At 39.5% G+C, this 25,341-nt stretch overlaps 1 protein-coding gene and 1 long non-coding RNA gene across 5 annotated transcripts in view; one reads left to right on the top strand and one right to left on the bottom strand.

Moving 5' to 3' along the window:
* LOC109724156 overlaps positions 1 to 25,341 on the top strand; it is a 52,861-nt gene that overhangs the window by 21,826 nt on the left and 5,694 nt on the right. For 3 of the 4 annotated variants that reach the window (XM_020252877.1, XM_020252875.1, XM_020252878.1), the window contains one exon: positions 15,766 to 15,908. In XM_020252877.1, the coding sequence (XP_020108466.1) occupies positions 15,766 to 15,908 (143 nt within the window). Of the gene's footprint in view, positions 1 to 15,765; positions 15,909 to 17,478; positions 17,592 to 25,341 lie in introns of all 4 variants that reach the window. The other variant, XM_020252876.1, reaches the window with a different exon arrangement.
* LOC109724158 lies at positions 9,095 to 10,744 on the bottom strand. The gene is made up of 4 exons (XR_002219836.1): positions 10,669 to 10,744; positions 10,477 to 10,567; positions 9,459 to 10,389; positions 9,095 to 9,395 (listed from the first exon to the last, which is right to left on the bottom strand). It is a non-coding gene; the product is annotated as an uncharacterized LOC109724158 (long non-coding RNA).

The raw sequence follows: 25,341 nt of genomic DNA, 5'->3' as shown, positions 1-25,341 counted from the left end.
TCTTAAATTGAAGGATCCGACCATCCATTTTTAGGACGCCGTTCGATTTTGACCGTTCATTTTATACCCGCTTGATGGACTTTATAATGATTTCGAAAAATTACGAAATTATTTTTATAAGTTTTAAATACTCTAGATCATATTTAACGGTGTGGATCGTCAATTCGGAAGCCTCAACATTGAAAATAACTTATGAGTACGAAGGGCTCTATACTCATAAGAATATAGTAGCCCTACTCTCTTCTCTCTCTCTCTCTCTCTCTCTCTCTCTCTCTATATATATATATATATATATATATATATATATATGTATATATAGAATTAGGCTACTATACTATCGATAATATCAAGCGCTTGGTGCTATCGAGTTTTCGGCTCTTGGATGAAGGGATGTGCAGTTAGGATGATAGCTGTCCACTTGTGTTGAGTTGGTGGTTGGTTGAATAATATGATCTAACGGGTGGAAATGGTCAGAGGGAGATCTAACTGCAGAAAACTCGATAGCACCAAGCGCTTGGTACTATTGATATTGCAGTAGCCGGACTCTATATATATAGAGGTTAGGGTTCTAATTACACACTTTTAAGTTACACCAACATAAAATTTATAAGGCATATGTATCAAACATCATAAATATGGACTTCGATATCTTATAAATTGAACAATGATTCTTTTTATACCGTTAATTTTATGGCTATTTCATGCTTAGATTCTAGATTTTTTAAAATAAATATTTTTTTATATATAGGCTCGTTTAGATACTGTATGTTATATTTGTTAGATCAGATTTTAAAGAATTCGCCAACAAATATATAATATGGTGTATGGAGTGTATCCATACACTAGGTATAGGGAATATGTTTTCCTTTTGAGGACCAACGGATGATGGTACATAACAATTCCACTAAGTCAGCTCGATTTGCCGTGAACCCACTTGATCGTGCATATGATTTCGTTAGGGTAGAAAGTCATGGTACTTGTGCATCACGATTTTTTCTGGGGAGAAATATGAATATATTTTCTTAGATTTTCCAATTTTCATTTCATAAGATAAAAAGCGAATTTTTAATCCCTGCTCAAAATAGGTCTGTCGACAGACCTAAATTCAAAATGTGTGCTAGTATGCTTTTGAAAACATGGAGGCCTCCATGCTTTCAAGTTATTTGGATGATGGGACATCCGACGATTGGCTTTGGTAGACATGGTCTAAACTATTGAAACTATCTAGAAACCAAATTTCACAATTTTTCTACATCATTTGCTAAGTGATCAAAAGATCTAAAAAATGACTATTTTAATGGCAGATGTTGCATGTTTGTAAGTTTGACAATGTAGAAACAATCTAAGTTACGTGAAATTTTGATAGAAAATTATATTTACCATAAAAAGCAAGATCAATATTTCCGATTTGAAATTTATGTCTTCTACCAATGTTTTTTATGAGATTTTATTTTCAGTTGGTCATTTTGAGACTATTCTCTAGGCAAATAATGTAAAAAAATTATGAAATTATTATGAAATTTGGGTTTTAGATAGTTCCAACATTATAGATCATGTTAACAGAGCCCATCGCCGAATCAGATATCCTATCATCGAAAAGACGAAAAGAACTTGAAAGCACGGAAACCTTCGTGCTTTCGAAAGCATACTAGCCTAGTTGTCACGCCCCGAAGCCTCTTTTTGTAAAGCCTTCATGTTGAAAATAGGATTTAGCGGAAAAACATGTAATTTTTTAATTATTAAAACTAAGAGCCCAACTAATATGCATAGACCCACCACATGGATAGTCTCCCATGTACAAACAGACAGTTTCTCCTGTATATGCACGACTTAGGAGCACAGTCTACATCATTCAACCACACAACACAACAACCACATAATATACAATTACAACAGGAAGGAGAGATGAATCACAAGTATTATCACATGTACTAATCCATCCACGACAAGTAGAGAGAGATAACAAGTCTAAACCACTGTGACATCTCGAAATCCAAAACTAAGATCTATTTATCACAAGAAAACCAAATCGATCAAAATCCAAAACTTCGAGGTTACAATTCACATCTCAAAACTTATCTACATCACGATTTCAAAAGCGGTAAATAATAGATTTATGAAGTAAAATCTCAAGGTTCTGAAGATAGGTCTATAAGTGAGGGAAACTACTGATGTTCTATATATCCTGACCTCATGCCGTGTTCTGACCCTCACTACCCGCCTCACCTATAAAAAGTGGGTTGCGAAGCATATTAGTATGTTTTCTATTAGGGGCAACGTGTCGCTGAGGACAGACCGTACTCACTGGTCAGCAGAAAAGAAAAGCAGGATAACAGTACGATAATCAACTGTAGTAGCATAAGAGTAAACGGGTAAGAAGCATGTATGTCAATTAGTAAGATGTTGCTACTATAATCAAATCGAAGTGCAAAGTATGTTATGCATCAACCGGACAATTAATCCAACATATAAGCCAATCCACATTCGGTATTGGTCTTAAAGAACTCAGGCAAAACCCACACCTGCACGAACCTGACTCGTGGGTCACTTTCGTCCTCTTTTTCTGAGAAGAACACTCACTGGCGGTGGCCAAACCGAATTAGTGTACGTAAATGCGCATCATGCGGTGGTGAATCCTACTATATTCATAAGTAACTGAGCCACTATAGAAGCGGTAATTCTCACGGGGAGCAATCTGTTGACAATGAAGGTCAAAGTCAAAACTCATATAAAGTAAAGCTAACCACAAAGTCAATGGTATGTCATATCCATAGTTGAGCGAAACTGACCAAAAAGATTAAAATCCACGAAGAAGTAATTGTGTATCATCCAATCCTACTCTACTTGTTATACGTCCAACACGATAAGATCTATATATGATAATCATGAAGCATGTGAAGAGATATACAATAGTGAGCCAATATGTAGAGTAACTAAGCATGTCTGATGTCATGATGGCCTATATAAGCCACTTTACTAATCAAGTTATCCAACAAAATGATATAACGATAAGTAAAGACAAAAAGTAGAGCAAGTGACATAAATAGTAACGAAGCAGGTAAATCTAATATACTTGATAGGATAGTGATAGAAGTATGATGGAATAATAGAGTAGAATACCACTTCATCAACTTCGGATCGAAGCACCTAGCTATGTACCAAATACCTGGGTCCATGAGACAACTGACACGCCTAGACGTCGCCTAGACCTGACTAAGATTCGATAGTGTCACAATCAGTCCCCAAACATCAACTCGACAGTAACATGGCTTCAAGCGACTAACAACCTATCGATATGATAGGAATATCCATTTTCACAACCGATTTTCACCTTCCATCGATATACACCTTAACTCACTGAAATCATCATTTTTGTCCACAAAATGTCACCAACACAGCCACATGCCTCAACCTACCCGTCGTCCCGACACGCATTAATTTAGGTGTCGGGACTGCCGCACACAAAGTGCAAATTGGAAAGGGCTACAGCATCGGGTTTTGAAAGTGCCGTTTTCAGCATTGGAACTACTACAATCCTCCCGTTGTCACCGCATACCCAAGACAGGGAGGATCAATTGGCTATGAAGGCTCGACAAAAAGACATCCACATCAGCATTTTCGTGAATTTTAAGCCAAAATAGCATTTTTTTTTTTAAGAGAAAGGTAGCATGCTACCCGCTTTGTTCATTTCTTTTAGAAATAAATTTAGCTGAAAATGTGAATCAACTAGGATTCGAACATGGGACCTTGGGTACAAACCACCAAGCCTTTTGCTACTTGCACTACGGAAGGCCAGTCCAAAATAGCATTATTACGATTAATTTCGGTGATTAGCCCGGAAAGCTCATGCCCGGGGTTACGGCAGAAGCCCGGGCACGCCAACAGATCAGCCACATACATGGGAAGCATGTGCACACGAAGCGTCTAAACCTGCAAAACATGACTAAAGATCTACCACAAAGTATCCCCAGAAATACACCAGCTTAGATATCACAGAATAAAAATACAATATAGTTGGCCTCGCCAGTCCCAGTATGTACAGTCAACTCTCCAAATAGGCTTTAGCCACATATACAAACCTTAGGGATTTATGTGCAAATAGGCTTTAGCTATTTTTATATATGGAGTCCGGCTTGTATACTATTAATAGCATAGAGGCCTTTGTGCTATGAAATTGTTTTCAAGGATGGAACATCTGAATAGGCGATCGGTTTTGTTAAACATAATCTACGCTATTGGAAGCAAGTACAATCCAAATTTCATATTTTCTCAACATTTCACTAGTGATCAAAAAGTATTAAAATTGACAATTTTAATGGCTGATGTAATGCATTTGTAAGTTTAACAGCGTAGAACAAATTCAAGTTCAATGAAATTTTGATCAAAAACTCTTTTTACTATTTAGGGCAAGATTACTATCTCCGATCTGAAATTTAAGTTTTTTATTATCCTTTTTATGAGATTTTTATTTTCAGCCATTTATTTTAAGACTATTCATGCTATAGGTAAATAATGTCGAAAAATCCTGAAGTTGTATATCGCACTTTATTCTTGACAATTAAAAATTTTCCTTCAAAAATAAGCTTTTTAATACTTTCAAATGAAGTCCATTTTACAGGAGGAAGGAAATAGTTATGTTTAAAACAAATTTAAATTTAAATATTAATTGGAAATTAGAGTATAATTTAATCAGAGGTATAGTGTTTCATTGAGGCATAAGCTACATTTATAACCTTCAAAACATAATTATGATCTAAAACAAATCCCACGATTTTAGGGATCTTTTCCTAATTCGAATATAACTAAAAAAGCCTAAACTTATCCCAAATTTTTAGAGATTTATTCCATATGATAAATCCTAAATTTTTTTTTAAAACAGACTAAAACAAATTAACAAACAAAATAATTCCGAAAATAAGAAAAAAATTAAGACCTAAATGACTCAATCAACCCTAATGCAAAAATTGACTCAAATAAGCTTAGCCCTCTTTGAATCTAGGTCCTTATCACGCCTTTTTTCTAGAAGATTGAGTGTGGTTTGGACTTTGGATATACAAACCCTTCTTCTCTATCCTTACCATTGTGAGGTGCGCCATTGGTCTCAACCATGCCTTCACTTTGTGAGTGGCTTTGCAAAGCTCAAGACTGCAATGTGATCATCTACCTTCCCAAAGACTGAGTGCATCAATGCTTGTAGTCCTACATCATCCTCCTTACTGCTATGCCGCTGCCATTTCCTTCACCTACCTTCTCTTATAAGGGCCTTGCCTGTCACGCCCCGCGACCGCCAATTTGGCCGGTTTAGGCACGTCGAACAGACGCCGAACGGATAGCACCTCCCCTGTCCGCCCAAGGCTAAGCAAGGAGATCATGTACAAGAATTTGCCCAGGAAAAATTCATTCAACATACATGATCAATGCAAGCGAGTAATTTCACAAGCATACACAAGAGCAAGTAAGTAATATTACAAGTAAACAAAAGAGAGAGAGTTCTATCTATTACATTTGCATCCAACCATTTATACATTTGATTTACATTTTTATCTCATCAAAATGAATACATTTGATTATATGTTTGTCATCTAGATACATATCCAAAAATACATCCATGTCACCTATGTACACGAGGGTACTCTAGTAAAAGGGAAAGCCACTACTAGCTAACTAGGGCGCTATGCCCTTACCGTGATCCTCCCCCGGAACGCTCAAACTCGGCCCTGCAACAAAGTGGGGTGAGAACTATATAAATATAGTTCCCGGTGGGTTCGGCCGCCGACTCCGCCGATCTTCCCACTAGGTCTAAGCAGGCATAAGTAGATAGGTATGGAAATAACTGCTGCATAGTAATGAAATATACAAGTATGCTACTATGCCTCTATATACAAAGTAATGAATGAACATCTCAAGTACTCTAGTTGTGTCTCTACATCAAGTATAATGCAATGCCTACTATGCTCAAGATGCATATCAATCAGGAGTTCATTACCCAATCCACTTGGCTGACCCGAAGGTTACGCCATGACTCAGATCTCAAATCTCAAAGGTGAAGAGCTACCCCGCTCTTCGCCCTAACTCTAATTTCAAATCTCATAGGTGAAGGGCTACCCCGCCCTTCGCCCCAACTCACGTCCCAGTCCAATAGGTGAGGAGTTACCCCGCTCGTATCCCACCCGGTGAGCTATCCGCTCATAAGCTACCCCGCTTGTGACAACTTCGGAGTGCATTGCTTGTGTGGAGCGACCACCACAAGCTCAAACAGACTGTGAGTATGATCCAATCCTCGCCCACTGAGGATACCCTGTCAATTAGGGTTAACAAACACTCGGGAATCCACCTATCCCTATGTTCAATGCCATAGTGTCTCAACTACACTAAATTCTCATGTAATGTATCATAGTTAGGGAAATCCACCTATCCCTAAATTCACCATTACTCAATCTAAGTTTAATACTTTAGGTCCCATGTTACTATGCTCATAACCTACGTTCTACAACACTAGGTCCAATGCCATTTTCCTCCTAGGTCCACTTGACTCTAGGTTCAATATCACTCATCTCTTAATCTAGGTTTATTCGACTCTAGGTTCAATTCTCAACCTAAGTTTGTACATTAGGTTTAATGCCACTCGTTTACATCGTTAAGTTGTGTGTGTCTCAACCACACTAGTTTACATGCCACCCGTCCAAGTTATAAGTGTTTCCACTACACTAGTTCACATGTCCTTGGTTTTCATCATCATGTCCAAGTTCACCATATTCTTATCACTATAGGATCTCATGCTACACGATCAAATCCTCATGCCCCCTAGATTCATGTGTCAAGCCCACAATGCTACACTGCTAAGCAAGCATGCAAGGAAATAGAATGCAACTACAACATATATCCTATAATGCATAAGAAACAATGCGTGAACATGATCAATAATCTAACTCAGACATAGAAGGAAGCCCAGTTGTTTTGGAATGACACCCCCCACCTTTAGGTGATGCCACGAGGCCACGAGTCCGATCTCGTGATTTTTGGAAGCCTATGCCGCGTGCTGCGGCAATCTGTACCAAAACAGGCCTCTTCTTCGACTTCTTCGCGTAGGCTTGACGAACTGCCGAACCGACTTCGCCAACGCGTTAAAACACCTAGCAATTAGGTTTACATAGGGTTAATTTAGATCAAACCCAATCATTTAGTAAAACCCCATTTTGAACCCTAGGTTTGCTACTATTGCAAGAAACCCATTTCCACCACTTGATTCAAGCAATAAGCATGCATTTAGCATTTAAGGGTTCCACAAAATCTATTTCTAGGGTATAAGAATTAAACCCTACACATCGACCATTAAAGCCCAACAAGCTTACCTCCACAAGCTTGCTCTAAGGTGAAGAAGGAGATGAAGAAGATGATAGCCCACCTTCTTTGCTTCTTGTCCCCCAATTCCTCCTCTTGCCCTCCTTGATGAGAGAGAGAATGAGAGCCTAGAGAGAGAGAGAGAGAGGGAATGTGTTTTAGGGTTTAGAGTGTGAGGGAGTGAGAGAGGAAAGCTTCTCTCACCTTCAAATAACCCCCACTTACACCAAATTGCAAGAAACCCCCTCAACTTGCCTCTTTGTGCATTGCCCGTACTGGACATTTTCGGGCTACGGGGACCGGTCCTTGGCTTGAGGGACCGGACCCCGTAGGTCCTCCCAGCCCAACGAATTAAGGACTTAGCCAAATTTCAGCCTCTTTCAGCTTTTTCTCCGTTTTCGCTCGTTTTCGCTCGTGGGGTTTCCGATTCATTTCAAATCGCACCGAGACCCCCAAAACATATTTTCGATCATATTTAAATCCTCTTTTCATCCACGCTAACGCCGGATTTAGTCCTCGGTCCAACATAGCCTTTCGGGTTTCATTTTCGTGCCCAACGCGCACCGAAAACGCCCGAATGCTCCCGAACTTCGCCGGAACCACTCTAATGGCTTTCCAAACTAACATACACCGTAACTTTATAACTTTAGAAGTTCGGCACCTTACATTGCCACTGTCTATGATTTGACTGCAACAACCAGCTTGACAAGGAGTGAGGGGACGCTAGTGTTTGCCATCACAAGAGAGGGATGTCACTATTCCCACTCTTCTATGTTGCCCATCTGGATTACTCGTCGTCCTATCTGATTTGCTTTATTCAGGGAGAAGGGGTAGAGAGAGGGGGGGAGAGAGAGCCGGCTGATGAGGCAATGATGAGTTTAGAGAAAAAAGATGAGAGAAAGAGAGAAAGAGAGAGAGAGAGATAGAGAGAGGCGGTGGAGAAAAGGGGAAGCTTGGTGGTGTTAAATTACTTTATTACTATCTTAATCATTAATAGAATGGAACAGAAAGAGAAGGGTGTTCGGTCTTTTTCACACTTTGAGCTGCACATGTCTATACGACATCCTTGTCCACGGACTTTAATATATGTACATTGATAACATCTGTTGCTCTTTCTTTCTATTTTTGGGATAGTACTCTAGGTTCCAATACCACTATTTCTTCAAGGAAGATGTTTGAACGGGATTTTTACCCAACTAGTCTCCTCCAACTCTTTTATTTTAAAAATAGGCCTCTGAAATTTGTATTTGTGAAAATAGGCTCCAAACTGCCATGTGGGCAGTGACCTGGCGGGAGAGGATAAAAGCGGTGAATCATTTACCGCTTTCAAGTGAAAGTGGTAAAATTTTCACCGCTTTCATAAGGATTTAAAAATCCTATGAAGGCGGTGAACCATTCACCGCCTTCATGTTGTTTCCCCTACCGGTTGGGTGTGGCGAGAAAACTCATAAAGCGGTGAACCATTCACCGCATTTATATGCGGTAAATGGTTCACCGCATTTAAGCAAAACCACAGCCAAGCAGCAGCAACTTTGCAAAATTCCCACATTATACAAAATAGCAATGTTTTCAAACATTTCAATTACAGCAATAAATACATAAAATCATCCATACCAACTTCAACCACACTTTAAGCATATAAAATGAGCTATACCAATATCAACACATTTCAATATGAATAAATTTAGATAATACTATAAAAAATCAATGTACAAAGATCTGAAATATCAAATATACATAAGAATCCCAAAAATGATAAAAAAAAAAAATCAAGTCCCCTCCATCCCCCTCCTATGCTCTTGCCCTCGTCCCCTGCCACGTCCACGTCCGCGTCTACGACCGCGTCCTCGACTCCGTCCTCGAATATGTATGTCATGCTCCATCTCAGGCTGCACGGGCTCAATGACATCCATCTGATCAATATGCTCGATGGCGATGCCCTCGACAATCGGCACCATCCCTTGCTCAACAGCTGATGGTAGTATCCCTTCCTGCGTCTCAATATGACCCTGTCATTGTCGTCTATGTCGATATACAACATCATCACGACGAACCTGCGACGTGGATGGAACGTCAGAAAGATGGATAGATGTGAATGGAGTATCAAAATAGAATACCTCTGACGTAGATGGAATATCAAATGGAGGGATGGATGCCGACGGAATATCAAACTGCACTTCTGATGTCGAAGGGACATCAGAAGTCGAAGGGACATCAAATGGATGAATTGGGATAGATGTCGATGGAAAATCATACGCAGGGATCGAGGTGGAGGGAATATCATCGAAATCATATGCAGGCATCGAGGTGGAGGGAATATCACCGAAATCATATGCAGGCGTTGACGTGGAGGGAATATCATCGTAATCACCAAAAGTCGGAGAAGAAACATCTGAATGCCCTGTCACGGGTAATGTCGGTAGGCTTTCTAACACTCTCGAGATCCCATCTCACATGTGCTAGAGCATCCATCATTCTAGTGGGCTCCGGAGGATCATCCATCAAATGACCAATACTGCTAAAAGCATGCCGCATAGCATACACCTGTATAAACATACATGATTATATATAATGAATATCCTTATATTGAAATAAACTATAAAATAAAATAATCTTACTAATCGTCTCTTGACATTCCCACGCGGCAGAAAAGTAAGTGGAGGCTGCTGTACAGGACGAGAAATCCACCTCCTTGTGATCCCCCAATACCACTGCATGTACACAGAGGTGGCTCGTATCGGATCTGAATCGATGAAAGGACTTTGCTCTGCAATATGCTTCAGACGATCTGCCCAATGTTGAATATATGGAGCATGAAATACTGCCCAGTCCTTGCTTGATCTACCCTGCGAGGTGATCCTCTGTATAGCTTCTACGGGCTCCGGTATATGCTGCAGCAATCCAAACTGACGCAGAACTCGATCAGGTATATGTAGCTCGACAATATGATAGCATATTAAACAAGTTCTCGAACGCCAGACTGCAGAGCCCTCGAGACAATGCAGGAAGACAGTTCAAAACATCCTCTGTATAGGGCATCCATGTAACCTGTACAAATGTATTAAAAAAAATAAATATGAATGTAAAATTTTAGAACGGATGTGCATGTATTTAATTTATGAAGTCTATACGTACTTGTGACTCCTTCTGCTGATCTAGTTCATCGCGATAAAACTCAATGTCAGTCGCCCTGACATTTCCACGAAATCGCAATCCCATGTTCCACCTGCAGATGTGATTAATAGTATTTTTTATTATTTTATAATACATCAATACAATATCAATATTTATTATTTTATTATATTATATTTTAAACACATAGCATACCGACAACCCAATGGACAATCATGGAGATCCGGTGGAGCTCCAACTCGATCGGGTGTATATGGTCCCATGCCCATATCTAAGAACAAAAAAAGTTAACTATAAAATTAGTAAAAAAAACTAAGTTATAAGTTATTAGTAAAAGAAACTAAGTTATAGTAATTTGACATGCAGTAGTGTACCAAAGGCACAACACTCAGCCGTTCCCTTCATAGAGGCATTCCCTTAATGCCCGATAGAGATAGGCCAAGGTAGCTGCGTCCCAAGCTAGGCCTCCGCAGAAATCAAAATCCTCAAGTAGCGGTAGCGACTTGAGGTGAACGCGATATCCGGTAGGGTTAGGAAACAAACTGCATCCAATTTGAAATTCGGTCCTTGTCCTTGAACAAACCTATTTACTATAAGAAAGCATACCATTCCCGGCAGATGAGAAAGCCTACCATACACAGCATACCAAGAAGCCATCCAAAGCATACCATCGACAGAGTCCGGAAAGGACAGGAAGAAAGAAAGCTAAGCAAATCCTATCTTGAAGCAATTGGTTCACCCGAGAGTCACTCATTTCCATTTCCTTTCGAGTTAACTGTTCCGACCAGCACAACAAGCACCAGATGCGACGGCTGATCATCGAAAATATTCTCCTCAAGCGAACCGGCCTATCCTCTGCTACGTAGGGGACTTACGTGTTGGTTGGATGCGGAGACACATTTGATTGTGAATTCCAACGTGGCTCCGAACCGACATTAGGCTCCAGTGCATGTTGAGTCGCTACAAGTGAAGGAGTCTCTGTCAACGTAGCCGCCCGCAACCAATTAAAGCTGTCAACAAAGGACGGCTGGAAGCTTTTGGCATCGGCAACACTGTAGTCGATCCTGCGGCTGCCTCTTTTATAAGTGGCGGCTCACTCATAGTTGACACTATCCCGGCAGACACTCCTTCGCAAACCACCTCTGTCGCAACAGCTTGGGCATAGCCCAACTTCTGGAGAGACAAAACAAGCCACTCCCCGAGAGAATGACCCACTATGACCTGGTAGAGAAATTAATTGATACGCAAGTGGTAGATCAATTTATTGTGGAATCCTTTCCGAAGCGTCTATTTGACCTTGAAAAAAGCTGCGCCTCGCTATGAGAATGAGGCTTCGCTAACGCTCGGCTAAGTCGTCCAACCCTCGCGCTGACCGTTCGCTTTCTCAGTAGTGAAAGCGCTTCTCTTTGCCCCAACACTAAAAAAAAAAAGTATTTGGAAAAGAAAGAGAAACTAGGTTTTCTTGCTCCCGCTTCCTCATCTGCGCTCGTCAAGCCAACTTAGCTTTTTGGGAGGTGAAAAGCGGTTGAAGCGGACATTTCGAAATGACAGCATCGAAGATATCTATATACACGGTCACGGTTATTAGATTCTGACCACCAGGAGCTGGCTCTTGGCCAGTAGAAGAGGGAGCCAATACCTTTACCCCTTACCTTGACTGAAAGCCAGTAGTGCTTACTTGAATCCCGAAGAAAGAAGAAATGAAGCTCTTTGAATGGGGGTGAAAGAAGGGCTTGCTTTTGTCAATGGGATTCCCTGCTCCCAGGGGTTGCTTTATACATTTTATTGGGGATTTCTCCCAAGGGAAGTTATAAGATAAATAGATTTTAGTCTGCCCTTCTTCCATTAGCGTTTTCACGCTAATGGCGAGCAGTTCCTTACTTGATGTGGTAACACACATCAAGTGATTTTAACGTGGTTTATAAACGGGTGTTTATATCCCACGTTTTGCCCTAATTTTATTTATTTTTCAAAAAGGGGATTAAAAGATGTGTTTAACAACGAATTCTTTAATAACTTTGCTCTTGTAGATGCTGCAACCACGGCCGTCGGAGCATCCAAAGGAATATCTCATAAATGTTGAAACAACCACTCCAAGCGAATCTGGCCGGCGACGACATCATCCAGCTGTATCCCAAGACGCCATTTGGTAGGATTTTAGAATCAAGACGCCATTGAGTCTCGGGATTCACGTGCTGTAGTATAGATAGGAAGCGACCAAGATCGGTGTATGACTCCTCCGAACCACCGTAAATGATCTGTAGTGCTTTACTTCTAGCCTGCCACGCTTTCGAATAAGGTATGTCTACATGCAATTCATTACGCACCTTTTCTTTAATTTCCGCCGGTGTCAAAGTAAGCTTTACCCTCAATAATGGCAGAATATGTCGATATATAAGAGATGAAGTACAGTTTCGATGTGCAGCGTTAAGCACCGGCACTAAACATGTATGTTGCTCGGCGTATGTTTTAACTCTAAAATAACTCACATCCTTTGGTACCGATGCATGTAATCTCCAAGGACATGAATCTACCATGCATTTAACTGTATATGCCTTTGTCGTTGACTTTATTACTTTCATTTGCACGTTGTGAGCAATATGCCATTCCCTAAGAGTGTGCAATAAACTTGATTTATCATGAAATACCCGACCAACCCATAAGTCATCAATGGTAGGAAGGGGCTGTTCAATCTGCGGACGATCAAATTCACCGTTATCGACCACATACTGGTCAATCCAATCGTCATCTTCTACAAATTGCTCTGGATGATCTATGAACTCTGCACCTTCATCTGGATCATCAACATATTCATTATTGACAATTGGATCATCACCCTCAGTATATATGATATCTGCGAGGAGCCGAGGACCCCCAGTCTGCCATTATGATCTGCATCATAGTGATGACCGTCTGCCACAATGTTCTCATTTACGGCCAAATTTGAAGATTCATGTCCAACACCCTCATGATCAGTAGCATAACCGTCTTCAACTATTTCTTGTTGCACTTCCGCCCGATTTCCTATACCGTCATTTTCGGTTCCCAATGGATACGATCCAAAGTCATGCACATCATGAGAGGTATGAAATCTGCAATTATTTCGTAATTAATCACTTTCTAACTAAATAAAACAGTGAATGATTAAATTAATTGTAACGTATTCTAACCCTTCTTCACATGAGATGCCTTACTCTCTACCTAGTGGGGCATGAGAAGTAGAAGCCGTGGCATGATGAATAGTATGTGGGAGGGGAGGAGGATCACCAACAACTACATTTGGAAATTCGTGCTCCCTACAATTGATGGGAGAAGGCAATATAAATATTTGTTATATTAAAATATTTATACAATTTATATTTTGCAATACTAACTTAGGTGCATTTGCTCCTCCTCCAATATTAACACGAAAAGGTTCTCTTTCGGGGCCAGGGGATAATACATCCACATTAAAGTCACTATTTAACATTCTAGAATAATACCCCTGAGATAAAACCATCTAATTTTCAACGAAAATTATCAAACACGGAGGTTTTCCGACAATGCCATCGCACCACATAGTGAGTCATCGTCCGTAACTTCAACCACATCGAATTGATTCATCCCGGTCAAATATCGGACTTTAATAAATCGACGATACTCATCTCTCGAAGTATCGGTCAATCTATATATTTTTCTCTCGAATTCTGTAAATGTAATATCCACTGGGATACCACTTAATTTCTTACTACCGCCAACGTACTTTGGATTGCTATCGTGTGCAAATATTTTTCCATTCTAATGAACAACAATAGCCACATTACTACGCACCATCCTAACTTAAACAAAATATAAAATTTGTAAACAAACATAATCATACCAATATTTGACCAATTTATAATATCAATTTGCAAATGACATGTGTTCACTACACCGGAAAATAGGGTTTATCAATTTTCAGTATAAATTTATCATTTTTCAGTAACCATCGGTACTTATTACATTCAGTTCCAAATTTTATCATACAATGATGCAAATAGGGTTTAAAATATGAGCTAAAATGTGCATGCTACAAAATATTGACAAAATACAACAAATTTTATTGAGAGAACACAATAATTTACAGACAATCAACTCTACTTCAAAAACAACTACAGTTTTTTCAAAAAATCTCACAAATAACCTAATAGAGTTTAAAATGTGATCTAAAGTATGCATGCCACAAAATATAGACAAAATACAATAAATTTTATTGAGAGAACACAATAATTTGCAAACAATCAACTCTACTTCAAAAACTCTACAACTTTTTCAACAATCTCACCACTAAACTAATGCAACAATGTGGATGCAATGCTGAGGAGAGAGGGCACGGCAGCAGCACCACAGGTCGGCGGCAGCGACGGCGGCGTCAGACTCGTCGGGGGGTCGGAGTGAGGGAAACAAAGAGGAGTGAGGGAGAGTGAGGGAGACAGTGTGGGAGACAGAGGAGCTCGGGCGGGGCGAGTGAGAGAAAGGAAAAGGGTTCGGGCGGGGGTTAGGGTATACTGAATAAAGGCGGTGAATCGTTTACCACATATAAATGCGGTAAACGATTTACCACATTTAAAAGCGGTGAACTAGTCACCGCGTTTAAATGCGGTAAATAGTTAACCGCCTTTATGAATACGGTAAACCATTTACCGCATTCTCTGTTTTACGCGGCCTCGCCCCTAGGCCTACAAATGCAGTGAATGGTTCACCGCATATGTGAATGTGGTGAACCATTCACCGTATATATGACTTGTACGCTCCGAGAGCTGACCTGGCCTATTTGAAGATTATTTTTGCAATAAACTTTTAAGGAGGCCTATTTTTATAAATAAAATTTTCAGAAAGATTATTTATAAAAATAATTCTGTTTGAACATCAATATCCAATATTTGAACGACCACAGTAAAAGTAAGGGCAATTGGCTATTATTTCGTAATTTCATAATCTCTTAAGTTACTATGACATTTGGTTGTAAACTGATCTTTCAATTTCTATCTCTAATTGTCAGAGTTAATTTTCCTCCACCATGCCTTAAAATTTATGAATCTCCACATATCCCTTGTGAGAGACGCTATACCGTTTCATCTTGTATAACGCAACAATATTGAAACCAACTCTATAAACCGCTGGAAAGGCCAATAATTCTTGTCCACAAATTCTATATCCTTCTATCTATTGATACTGATGCTTTTTGGAGACTTGGACACTTTTATTTAATAGAGAATGGTTAATGTTCTACTTTGTTGACATTTTGGTATCTTTGTATCCTTTTGTCTACAGACGTCTATCTTGCTGGAACTGTAATGTTGATATTTGGTATGGGTTTATATGGATTGTTTATTAGCAATGTAAATCCTGAAGTACCTTCTACGGTGGATCGTGCTCTAAAAGGATCTTCTTTGTTTGGGATGTTTGCTTTGAAGGTCAGTAGACATTTAGTGGGTAGATATCATAATAGTAACACTAAATGCTCGTCAGCTTTCCCATTATATGCAGCAAGTATGCTTGATTGCCATTATCTTGTTCTCATTTCCATTATCCTTTGCTTTAAAATATAGTTTCTTTCAATTTTTTTTTTTACCAAGCTGCAAATGTTTGTAATATCCGCAATTTGTTATTCAGTTTTTATTATAAGATTAAGGCTAAAATACACAAAACACCTTTATAAATATCCGCTTTTCCACTTTACCCCCGTTTGATAAAAACCTCTATTTTTTCCCAAAATTTTAATAGTTGTAACAATGAACTTCGCACTTTTGCAATTTCCTATGATACCCACTATATCCTTAACAATGGTGGGAATGCAAAAAAAATATTTTATTTTTGCTGAAATTAGGTAACTTTTTGAAAGAGATCCCCTACTATGTACTATCCTCTTTTCGTTGTTTCTAAGGATAAGATGAGTATACAAGTAACTTTTTAATTGTACTACGCATGGAATTGTGACGAAATTGTAATAATGCTAAGTTAAGCACTACAATTTTAAATTTTAAGAGGACGAAATAGAGATTTTTTAAAAACAACGGGGTAATGTGCAAAAGTGGATATTTATAGAGAGTTTCCTATATTTTAGCCTATGACTAAATTGTTTTGCTTTATTGTTCTCTTAGACATTTACATGTGCCAATATGTAGGCATAATATTGTTATGTTTCATCTTTATTTTTCTTTATCTATTGCAAAATGAAATTACTAGGATCTTCCACTTGTAACGATTACTCTTTCCTAATGATTATTCTAGTACCAATTGTTAGGATTAACATAAACAATGCTTCCTTGCTCTAAAGGCACGGATGTCCTCTTATAACTTTGTGTAAGCTAGAAGCCAATCAAGGGAAACTCTTATCTATTAATTCAATTCATCGTTGATTACAAAAGAGATTCTTCTCATTTATAGGCCTAGAATTCATATACTAACCCTAATATGATAAAAAAAGGAGAACTTAAATATACTTATAATCTAGTGGGTTCTTCAAATACAATATTCATAATCTAACTAGTAAAATAACCCTTATCTACTATGGAAAAGGCGCATAGTCAAGTCCAACTTAGGATTTGTGTTCTTTAAATAGATCGTGAAACTTCTCTAAAATCTGTTGAAGTGGTGGAGGTTGATTTCTAATCTTACCTTTAGGACGTTGGACTTCAAGTGAAAATAATTGAAGCACCATTCCCTTGTTTGACTTTTTGGCTTCCTTTTAAAACTTCAGTTCCCCAATTAGTTTGTCGGCCAGAACAGATTGACCTTGAAGAACAACCTCTTAGTCAGCTAGTCTAAATTTCATTTGCAGCTTAGCAAAGTCCCACCAAATTGGACCAAGAGTATGCAACCATTGTGTACCCTGTAAAATATCATAACCTTCAAATGGAAGCATGTAGAAATTCACAAATATAGGTACTCCTTGCAAGCTTCATTTTACGCCAGTGCATTTACCTGGGCTAGATAAATTTTCTCCTGAAGCCAACACAACTTCAAATTTTTCTCCACCTTCAGGTTGCAGGCCAAGATTTTTGGCAAGAACTTCACTTAGAAAGTTATGAGTGCTTCCAGAATCTATCAAGACAGTGGCGGACATGTTCCCAATGCCTCCCTTTGCATTGTTTCTGGTGCTCTTGCTCCTGAAATAGCATGCAATGATATCTTGGGCATCTCTTTTATATCTTGCGGAATTGTTTCTTCATTTGGCTCCGTAGTGTCATCGCCTTCTTCACAATATGCTTAAAAATAGCTTCTTACATCGATGTCTAGGAACAAATTTTTCGTTGCATTTGTAGCACAACCCCTTTGCACAATGTTCGTGTAACTTGGCTGGTGACATCCACCGAACTGGAAGGTTGGAGCCATAGGATGTTGTCTGCTTAACAGATAATTCTTTTTGGACTCTAGAGTTGAAGCTGTTCATTTCTGTGATGCATTACGAGCTTCGTATAAACAAGCTAGTTCAATAGCAGAAGATATGGATGTGGGCCAAGCTGCTAATACATCAGCCTTAATTGTCTCATCCACTAATGAAGCAATTGATTTGTCGGTCTTGAGGAAGATGACCCACCTTGGGCAGCAACCTCTCAAATTGGGTCTGATAATCACGTGATGAACCAACCTGCTGTAATTTGATTAATTCTCCAAAGAAGTCCTGGAATGGAGTAGGATCATACCGTGCATCTATGACCCTACAAATTCTTCCCAAGTTATTGCATCTTTTTCTTGCTCGAGCAATTGGTACCACAATTGAGCATCGCCCTCCAAATGGAATGATGCAAGTGCTACACGCTCTTCATTTGGTGTGCGGTGGAATTGAAAGAATTCTTCTACCCTGCAGACCCAACTCATGGTATCTCCTTCACCACTAAAGTGGGGAAAATCTAGTTTGACAAACTTGGGCCATAGGAATGAGGAGATCCATTTTGTCGGGGCCCATTAGTGTTACTAGATCTTGCACCAGAATTCAAAAGTGGAGCATTAAAGTTCTCTCCTCTTGATCCAATTTGGATGATGATGAGAAGGCTCATGTAGTCAATTTGTCCAAACCGCTCGGTAAGCTTCTCTAATATGTGCTGTTGACCATCAACAAGAGAGCTCACTTAGGTCTCTTAGTTTCTCCACCCTTTGATCCATGCCCTTACTCTGATACCACAATGACACGTACTGAGGATTATTTCTCTTTTGTTTGTTGGAAGTTGGATACTATTTTGAATATAGATAAAATCCAAGAATGGAGAATTTAGGTTAATTAAGGAACCTAGACCTCTGATAACAACATGGAGTTGATAATTGAATATTTCTTATTTTTTTCATCATAGCTTGTTCTGTCCATATAGGCATATCAAAATTTAAAGAATTTTACAACAAGTTATTCCAACAAATAATAAAAGACTAACACTGTCTTGACAACTCCCTAAAATATAGGACTATTGTCACATCCCAAGGTTCTTTTGTAAAACCTTTTATAGGAAAAATAGCGGTAAACGTATATATATTTCCCAAAACCAAAACCGAAAACTACCCTGAGCATGCACAGACCTACCACGTGGACAGTCTCTTCTGTACAAATGGATAAAGTCTCCTCTATACATAGACGGCGTGGGAACCTAGGGTACAACATCAACCAACACATCAACAAAGTAGATAGGTAATTAACAAACAAATGAATAAAGGAATAATCATTAGAGAGATACTAATACTGAAAAGAAACCACTTAAGTACTGAGAAACATACATCCACCATTGTTGGCATGAGATATAGTTAAATAATATGATAACATGAAATCTGAAACACTAGGCGTCACGGACGCTGACACGGGACACAGGACGCGACATGACTCGGACACTACGACTCGACAGCTTTCAAAAAATTAAGATACAGACACGGTATGGACATCTCTAATAAAATATAATAGTATTAATATAATAATATAAATATTAATTTTGGTAAAATATTGTTATATTTTTCATACGAATAAAAGTTAGTAAAATAGTTCATATATTTTAAGAAGAAACATTCTCCACCATACATAATTTATTTATATTGTCAAAAAAAATTTGTATGCATTTATTAAAAAGCTAAAATATATATCATCTTACATTATATATGCATAAAAAAGTAAAAGAAAAATATGTGTATTTTTTTTAATTGTTTGCGCTATGGATGGGCATTGAATGTGTGTCCAAGGAGTGTCCGACATGGACACACGAGGTTTATATAAGTGTCCGTGATACATAGTTGAAACAAAAAAATGGAAAGCTAAAACATCAAGGTCATAGCCCAGGGAAGGTGTCTATCTACTAGCTCCCTCATGCATCGACCCGACTCTCACCTCTAGTGTCACCTATGGAAAATAGGGGTTGAGAAACATATACACATGTTTTCTAGTAGGTACTGCAAGTCATTGAAGGCAAGCTATACTCACTGATAAACAAAACAGAGAAAATATATATTTGGCATGTATGAACTTATATAATAAGTACAGTATCAAAAGTTATACAAGAAGTATACAATTAAACAACTGAGATAACACCGTTACTGTAACAAGGATATGCAAAAATGTGTATGCATCAACCGGGCGAACAATCCAATATCCAAACTCAATCCAAATACCACCGTGTTGATCTAAAGAACTCTGCCAATGCCACACTGTGCTCAATCACTGAGCATATAACCCGACTGCAAAATATACTGCATAGAGCTTATGGATCGGAACATGACAACTTTTCCGGAAAAGAACATTGAGCCAAATTGCTAGTGCATGTGAAATGCTCCGTGAGCAATGGCGATTGATGTTGTATGCTCAATAGCCAAACTGTCGGCAATAGCCAAGAGAGACAAATACAAAGGCCATCAATCAATCGGGTCAAACAATGTCACTAAAGTCATAATATAATACCGACCGACTAGGTCAACTACTGTCATATAATGAAATCGAGAGATGAAAGGTCTACCACTCTACAACTCAGAAGCAACCTATATGATATATTAACGAAAATAGAGCGAATAAAATAAGAAGTCAAGTGATGCAAAATATGTACACAACCATAGAGGAGAATAAGGGATAAAAGAAAGAAACCGAGCAGCACTATTTTACCGACTTCAAATTAAAGCACCCACCACAAAAATCAATGCCAAGTCCACGACTCAATAGATGCTCCTAAATATCGCTTGGACCTAAGAAAGATCCCATGGAGTTACAATTAGCTCACAGCCCAAAACTAACACTAAAGTCACCATAACCACTAAATGAGACAATCAGGCGATTTGTTCAATTTACCGATTCACGAAAACCTACCAAAATTCACAAAAATATACTGAAAATACTTCCACAACCCACGAAGTGCCTTGAAGGAGGCCATTCATCTCCATAGCCCAACCGCTGCCCTGAAAGACAGCAATTTGGGTGTCCGAATAGCTGCAGTTAAAGTAGACACTAAACAATTTTGTAAATGAAAACATGTTACAATGGGTCTCCGGAAGTGCCGATTTTAGCTTCGGAACCCACCACTACCCTCTCATTGTCTCCGGACACTCAAGACAGTGAGAGCCGACTAACCAAGGAGGCTCGACAACAACCTAAGGCGGGCACAATGATTTTTCTACAAATCTCGAACAGAAAACACGTATTATCGACCAATTTCGATGATAATTGCATCGGAAGCCCCGTTCGAGCTTCAAGACGATTTTTAGACCTAGGACAATCAGTCCGAGGGTTGAACACAGATAACTATCAATGCCCATGACAGCCGATGACGTATATTTGCATAAAAGGCCCTAGAAATCCATCTAATAGCATTATTTACTGTAGAAATTGAAGTTTAGGGTTGTTATCGCTAATTTCGCTACTCGGAATTTGACCTACGACATCAGTAGATGGGCAGTGATGTTTCGAACATCATGCTCATGATTGGGAACGCCAACGGCAACCGACAAAAAAGTTGGAGCAGCCTTTCCTTTGAGCTTAAAAGTCTTCGGGAGCGTCGTTGCCCAACCAGTGATTAGGAGTTGATCGGACTGCAACGAAGGGGAGCACAGTGAAGTAGAAGCACTCAAGGGGACCGTGCTCCACAGCGAAACAGTGATCTTGGCCAAAGCGAAGTTTAGTCAACTGTAGCAGGGAGTAGCAGCTGGTTGTCTCTGCTTCAAGCAGTTAGGGATGGCCGAAGTAGGCCAGAGGAGGTCGGGTCTGATGGGAGGGTCGGGGAGGCCATGGCCAGTGGCTAGGTGCGGCAGCAGATCTAGCAGTAGTTCCTTTCTCATAAGCTTCGGCTAGGATTGGGGCTCAGGGAGGGCTAAAAGTGGCAAAGCAGGGCTGGTAGGGGTTGCTGGAGGTGCAGAAGGTCGGTGGGAGTGGCTTAGGGCGGAACAGCCGAGATTAAATGCGTGGGACAGAGAGAAAAGTCGAGAGAGAGAGAGAGAGAGAGAGAGAGAGGGGTTGGTTGGTCGAAGCTCTGCTGGCTAGAGGGATGTCGCTAGAGGCAGGGGTGGCACTGCCGAAGGTGACGGGATGGTAGGTGTCAGCCTGGGTGAAGAGAGAGGGAGAGAAGAGAGAAAAAGGGTGTAAAATTGTGTTTTAGTCCCTGTCATTTTGAGTTTCTTACTCAAAGCCCCCCGATGCGTGTATTTTGCATAGTAACACCTCCAGTAAATTTTCTTGCAATTTGGTATATAAAATGTAGCACTTATTGTAGAAAAATCCGCAACTTACTAGTTACCTTCTTGGCTCTTGCTATTTTTCTCTTCAAATCACACTTTTATAGCACAAAATTGCCGTGTGGTCCCTCCCACGACTTACGGCACTGCTAGACCTCAGAAGTGGCGATTTTGTTTCATTGAAAACTGTAGAGTAACATAGAAATGCCCTAACCTTTTGAATTTTATTTAAATAAAAACCATGTTTCTACAACTGTCCAAACTGCTCATTGCATATAGCTAACAGCAACTAGCAGGAGTTTTATCCTAGCAAAAATAATATAAAACGAAATAATAAAAATAGCATAACACAACCATACACCACATTATTCGGATTATGCATGTGACAAAGAAAATATCTAAATATTCGGAAATTAATTTGAATACAGAAAATACAATAATGTGACTGGGTTTCACTTGGAAGCTTCAAAAATCTTGATTTCGAAATTTGAGTTTTGAACATAACTTACTTTACAAATCGAACTAAGAAAAATAGAATGTTAACTAAATTATATTTATTCTAAAGAATTAGAAGTTCAAAGCAAGTTGCTGGCAACTAACAATGCAAAAAACCTGTTGACATGGCCCAAAGCACATATGAGAGTCACCTGATGTCACAAACAGAAAGTAAAGCCACTCGAAAGTGTAACACATATGAGAGTCACCCGAAGGTGTATCTGTCACGTCCGGGTACCAGCGGAAGCATATCCGGTACGTGCACAGACCCGCCATACACCTGCAGTATATAAGGCGTCTACAAGAAACAAGTCGATAGGAGTAAAAATATAACATAATCCTATCCTGATATCAGAGCATAGTAAAAGTCACAAAGACTATCAACAAAAGAACGAGAGTGTCCAACTCAAAATATAGGTACAAAAGAAAGTACTAAAACTGCCACATCTGGATCCAAAACATATATACAACACCGGGCACACAAAATATCTGTATAAGGGTAGTCTCTCTATGAACTGGACATCACCCTCGGCCGTAACCCGAGTAGCAAGGTGATTGACTAGCACGCTCCTAGCAATGTCTAGCTAGACGCAACTCCCTTGCCACGGTCCCTAGCCTCTTCTGTAGATGGCTCTGTAAAAACAACAATAAAAAAAAAAACGTGAGAACTATTAACAATAGTTTCCAGTGGGTAAGCCGCCAGCCTCGGCGAATTACACCACTAGGCTCATGATGTACTAAATGAAAGTAAAAGCGATAATTACAAGATATAAATATGCAATGCTAACAGGCAATAGGCATGTACTCACATGTAATCATGGTTTCTGCAGTAATGAATCAGTTGAGTAACAGAAGCATAGCAACTACTATAAACTACTAAAAACACAAGCATAAACATGGATGTGTAAGTAAATACTGTACACTATAACTGATAAGTATTCATTACTGTCCTTTGTCATTTGTACTTTCATTTCATTCATAAGAATCTACCCAAGGTAGTCCAACTTGCGCCGCGCCTAATGGCCCCGTGGTAGTATACACTCCCCACGGCAATCCACTTCGGCACCCAATCCTGCACGGGCGAGCAACTGTCGCGTAAGCCAACTCCGTAGTGCCGGCTTGTAGGGAGCGACCCTCACAAGCGTGTGCGAATGAGCACGATGGCAAGCAAGCATATTCCACTGTCCACATGTCTCAATTATCATGTTATCATTTGTAATGTTCTCAGTCTCTATCCTTGATCGGAAATTTCAATATCACAAATAGTCATAACAACTAGAATCCACTAGTTTAGTAAGCATGCAAGAGTAACGCTCATTACACCTGGCATTAGAATCTTTCCACTATCATAGCGCTATCAACATAGGCATAAAGCATGTTATTGTTCTATACTTTAGGGTCATTAAAGTCATAGGAACGTCATTGTTCTCTAGTGTCTAGGAACATGCTAGAAACATATTTAACTAGTCAGCATAAACCTGAATACCTTATGCATGTATGTTCTCTACTTAATAGAGATTTCATTTCAAACAAGCTAACATTAAGGTGTCGCATTCGAAGTCCTTATTAATCATATACACATAGGCCAGATCACTTCTATAATACATATAGAACATAGGGGAGCTTCACTTGCTCTGGTTAGGTCCGACCCACCTGGTACTAAGCTCAAGTCAGTCCAAAGGAATCCCCAGGATCAGCTCCACTAGGTCTCAATCCTGCTGAACACAAGGCGTGAATATCGTATTAAAACTTCAACCGAAAGGTCCAATTTTGGCGTAATTGGACTTAGTACATAGGAATAGCTTAAATCCCTGTTTTGGCTCAATAAATACCTCAAGTTAAGCTTCCAAAATCCCTCACGCATCAGCCAGAGGTAATCCGAAGGTCCGTTGCAAGTCCGCTGCGAACTATTTCCAAAACGGCAACAAAGTCGTCAATTACTAATAATATAGTCGGAATCTCGCGAATTCAGTTTTCTAACTGAAATTCCTACTTACCTTTGGTTAGTGAAAGAAGGGCTAAAGTGCATACCCTCTCGAGTTGTATTAATGAATATATATAGTACAAGAGATTGTCTTACTATAGTAACAATGACTACTATAGTAAGAGTATAACTAGGATTACATACTATATAATCCTACTCTATAGAAGGCAATGATACTACTCTATATAAGGCAATAAAACACAATATCCTAATATATCGTAACATCCTAATATAGATAAAATATATCGTAACATCCCCCCGCAAGCTAAGCATCCGGTGGTCGGATGCGAAGATTGAGCCGCAATATCGAAAACCGAGAGGATGACAGGGGCTTGGTGAAAATGTCGGCAAGTTGCTTGTCAGAAGGGATATGAATTAAGGCCAAATCACCAGACTGAACTTTTTCCCGCAAAAATTGATGATCAAGTTCAATGTGCTTCGTGCGAGCATGGAGAACAGGATTGGCCGCAAGGTAGGTGGTGCTGAGATTATCGCAATAAATACTGATAGAGCGCCATAAGAAAACACGAAGGTCACGAAGGAGACGACGAATCCAGACTGTCTCAGCAAGTGTGTAGGCTACAGCACGATACTCTGCTTCAGAACTAGAACGAGAAATGGTGGGTTGTTTCTTAGCGGACCAGGAGATAAGATTTGGCCCAAGAAAAATGCAATATCCAGAAGTAGAGCGACGTGTATCGGGGCAACCAGCCCAATCAGCATCAGCGAAGGCCACAAGA

This window comes from Ananas comosus, linkage group 18, assembly GCF_001540865.1.
Source record: "Ananas comosus cultivar F153 linkage group 18, ASM154086v1, whole genome shotgun sequence".
Taxonomy (NCBI): Eukaryota; Viridiplantae; Streptophyta; class Magnoliopsida; order Poales; family Bromeliaceae; genus Ananas; species Ananas comosus.
This window is presented reverse-complemented; position numbering and strand designations above follow the sequence as displayed.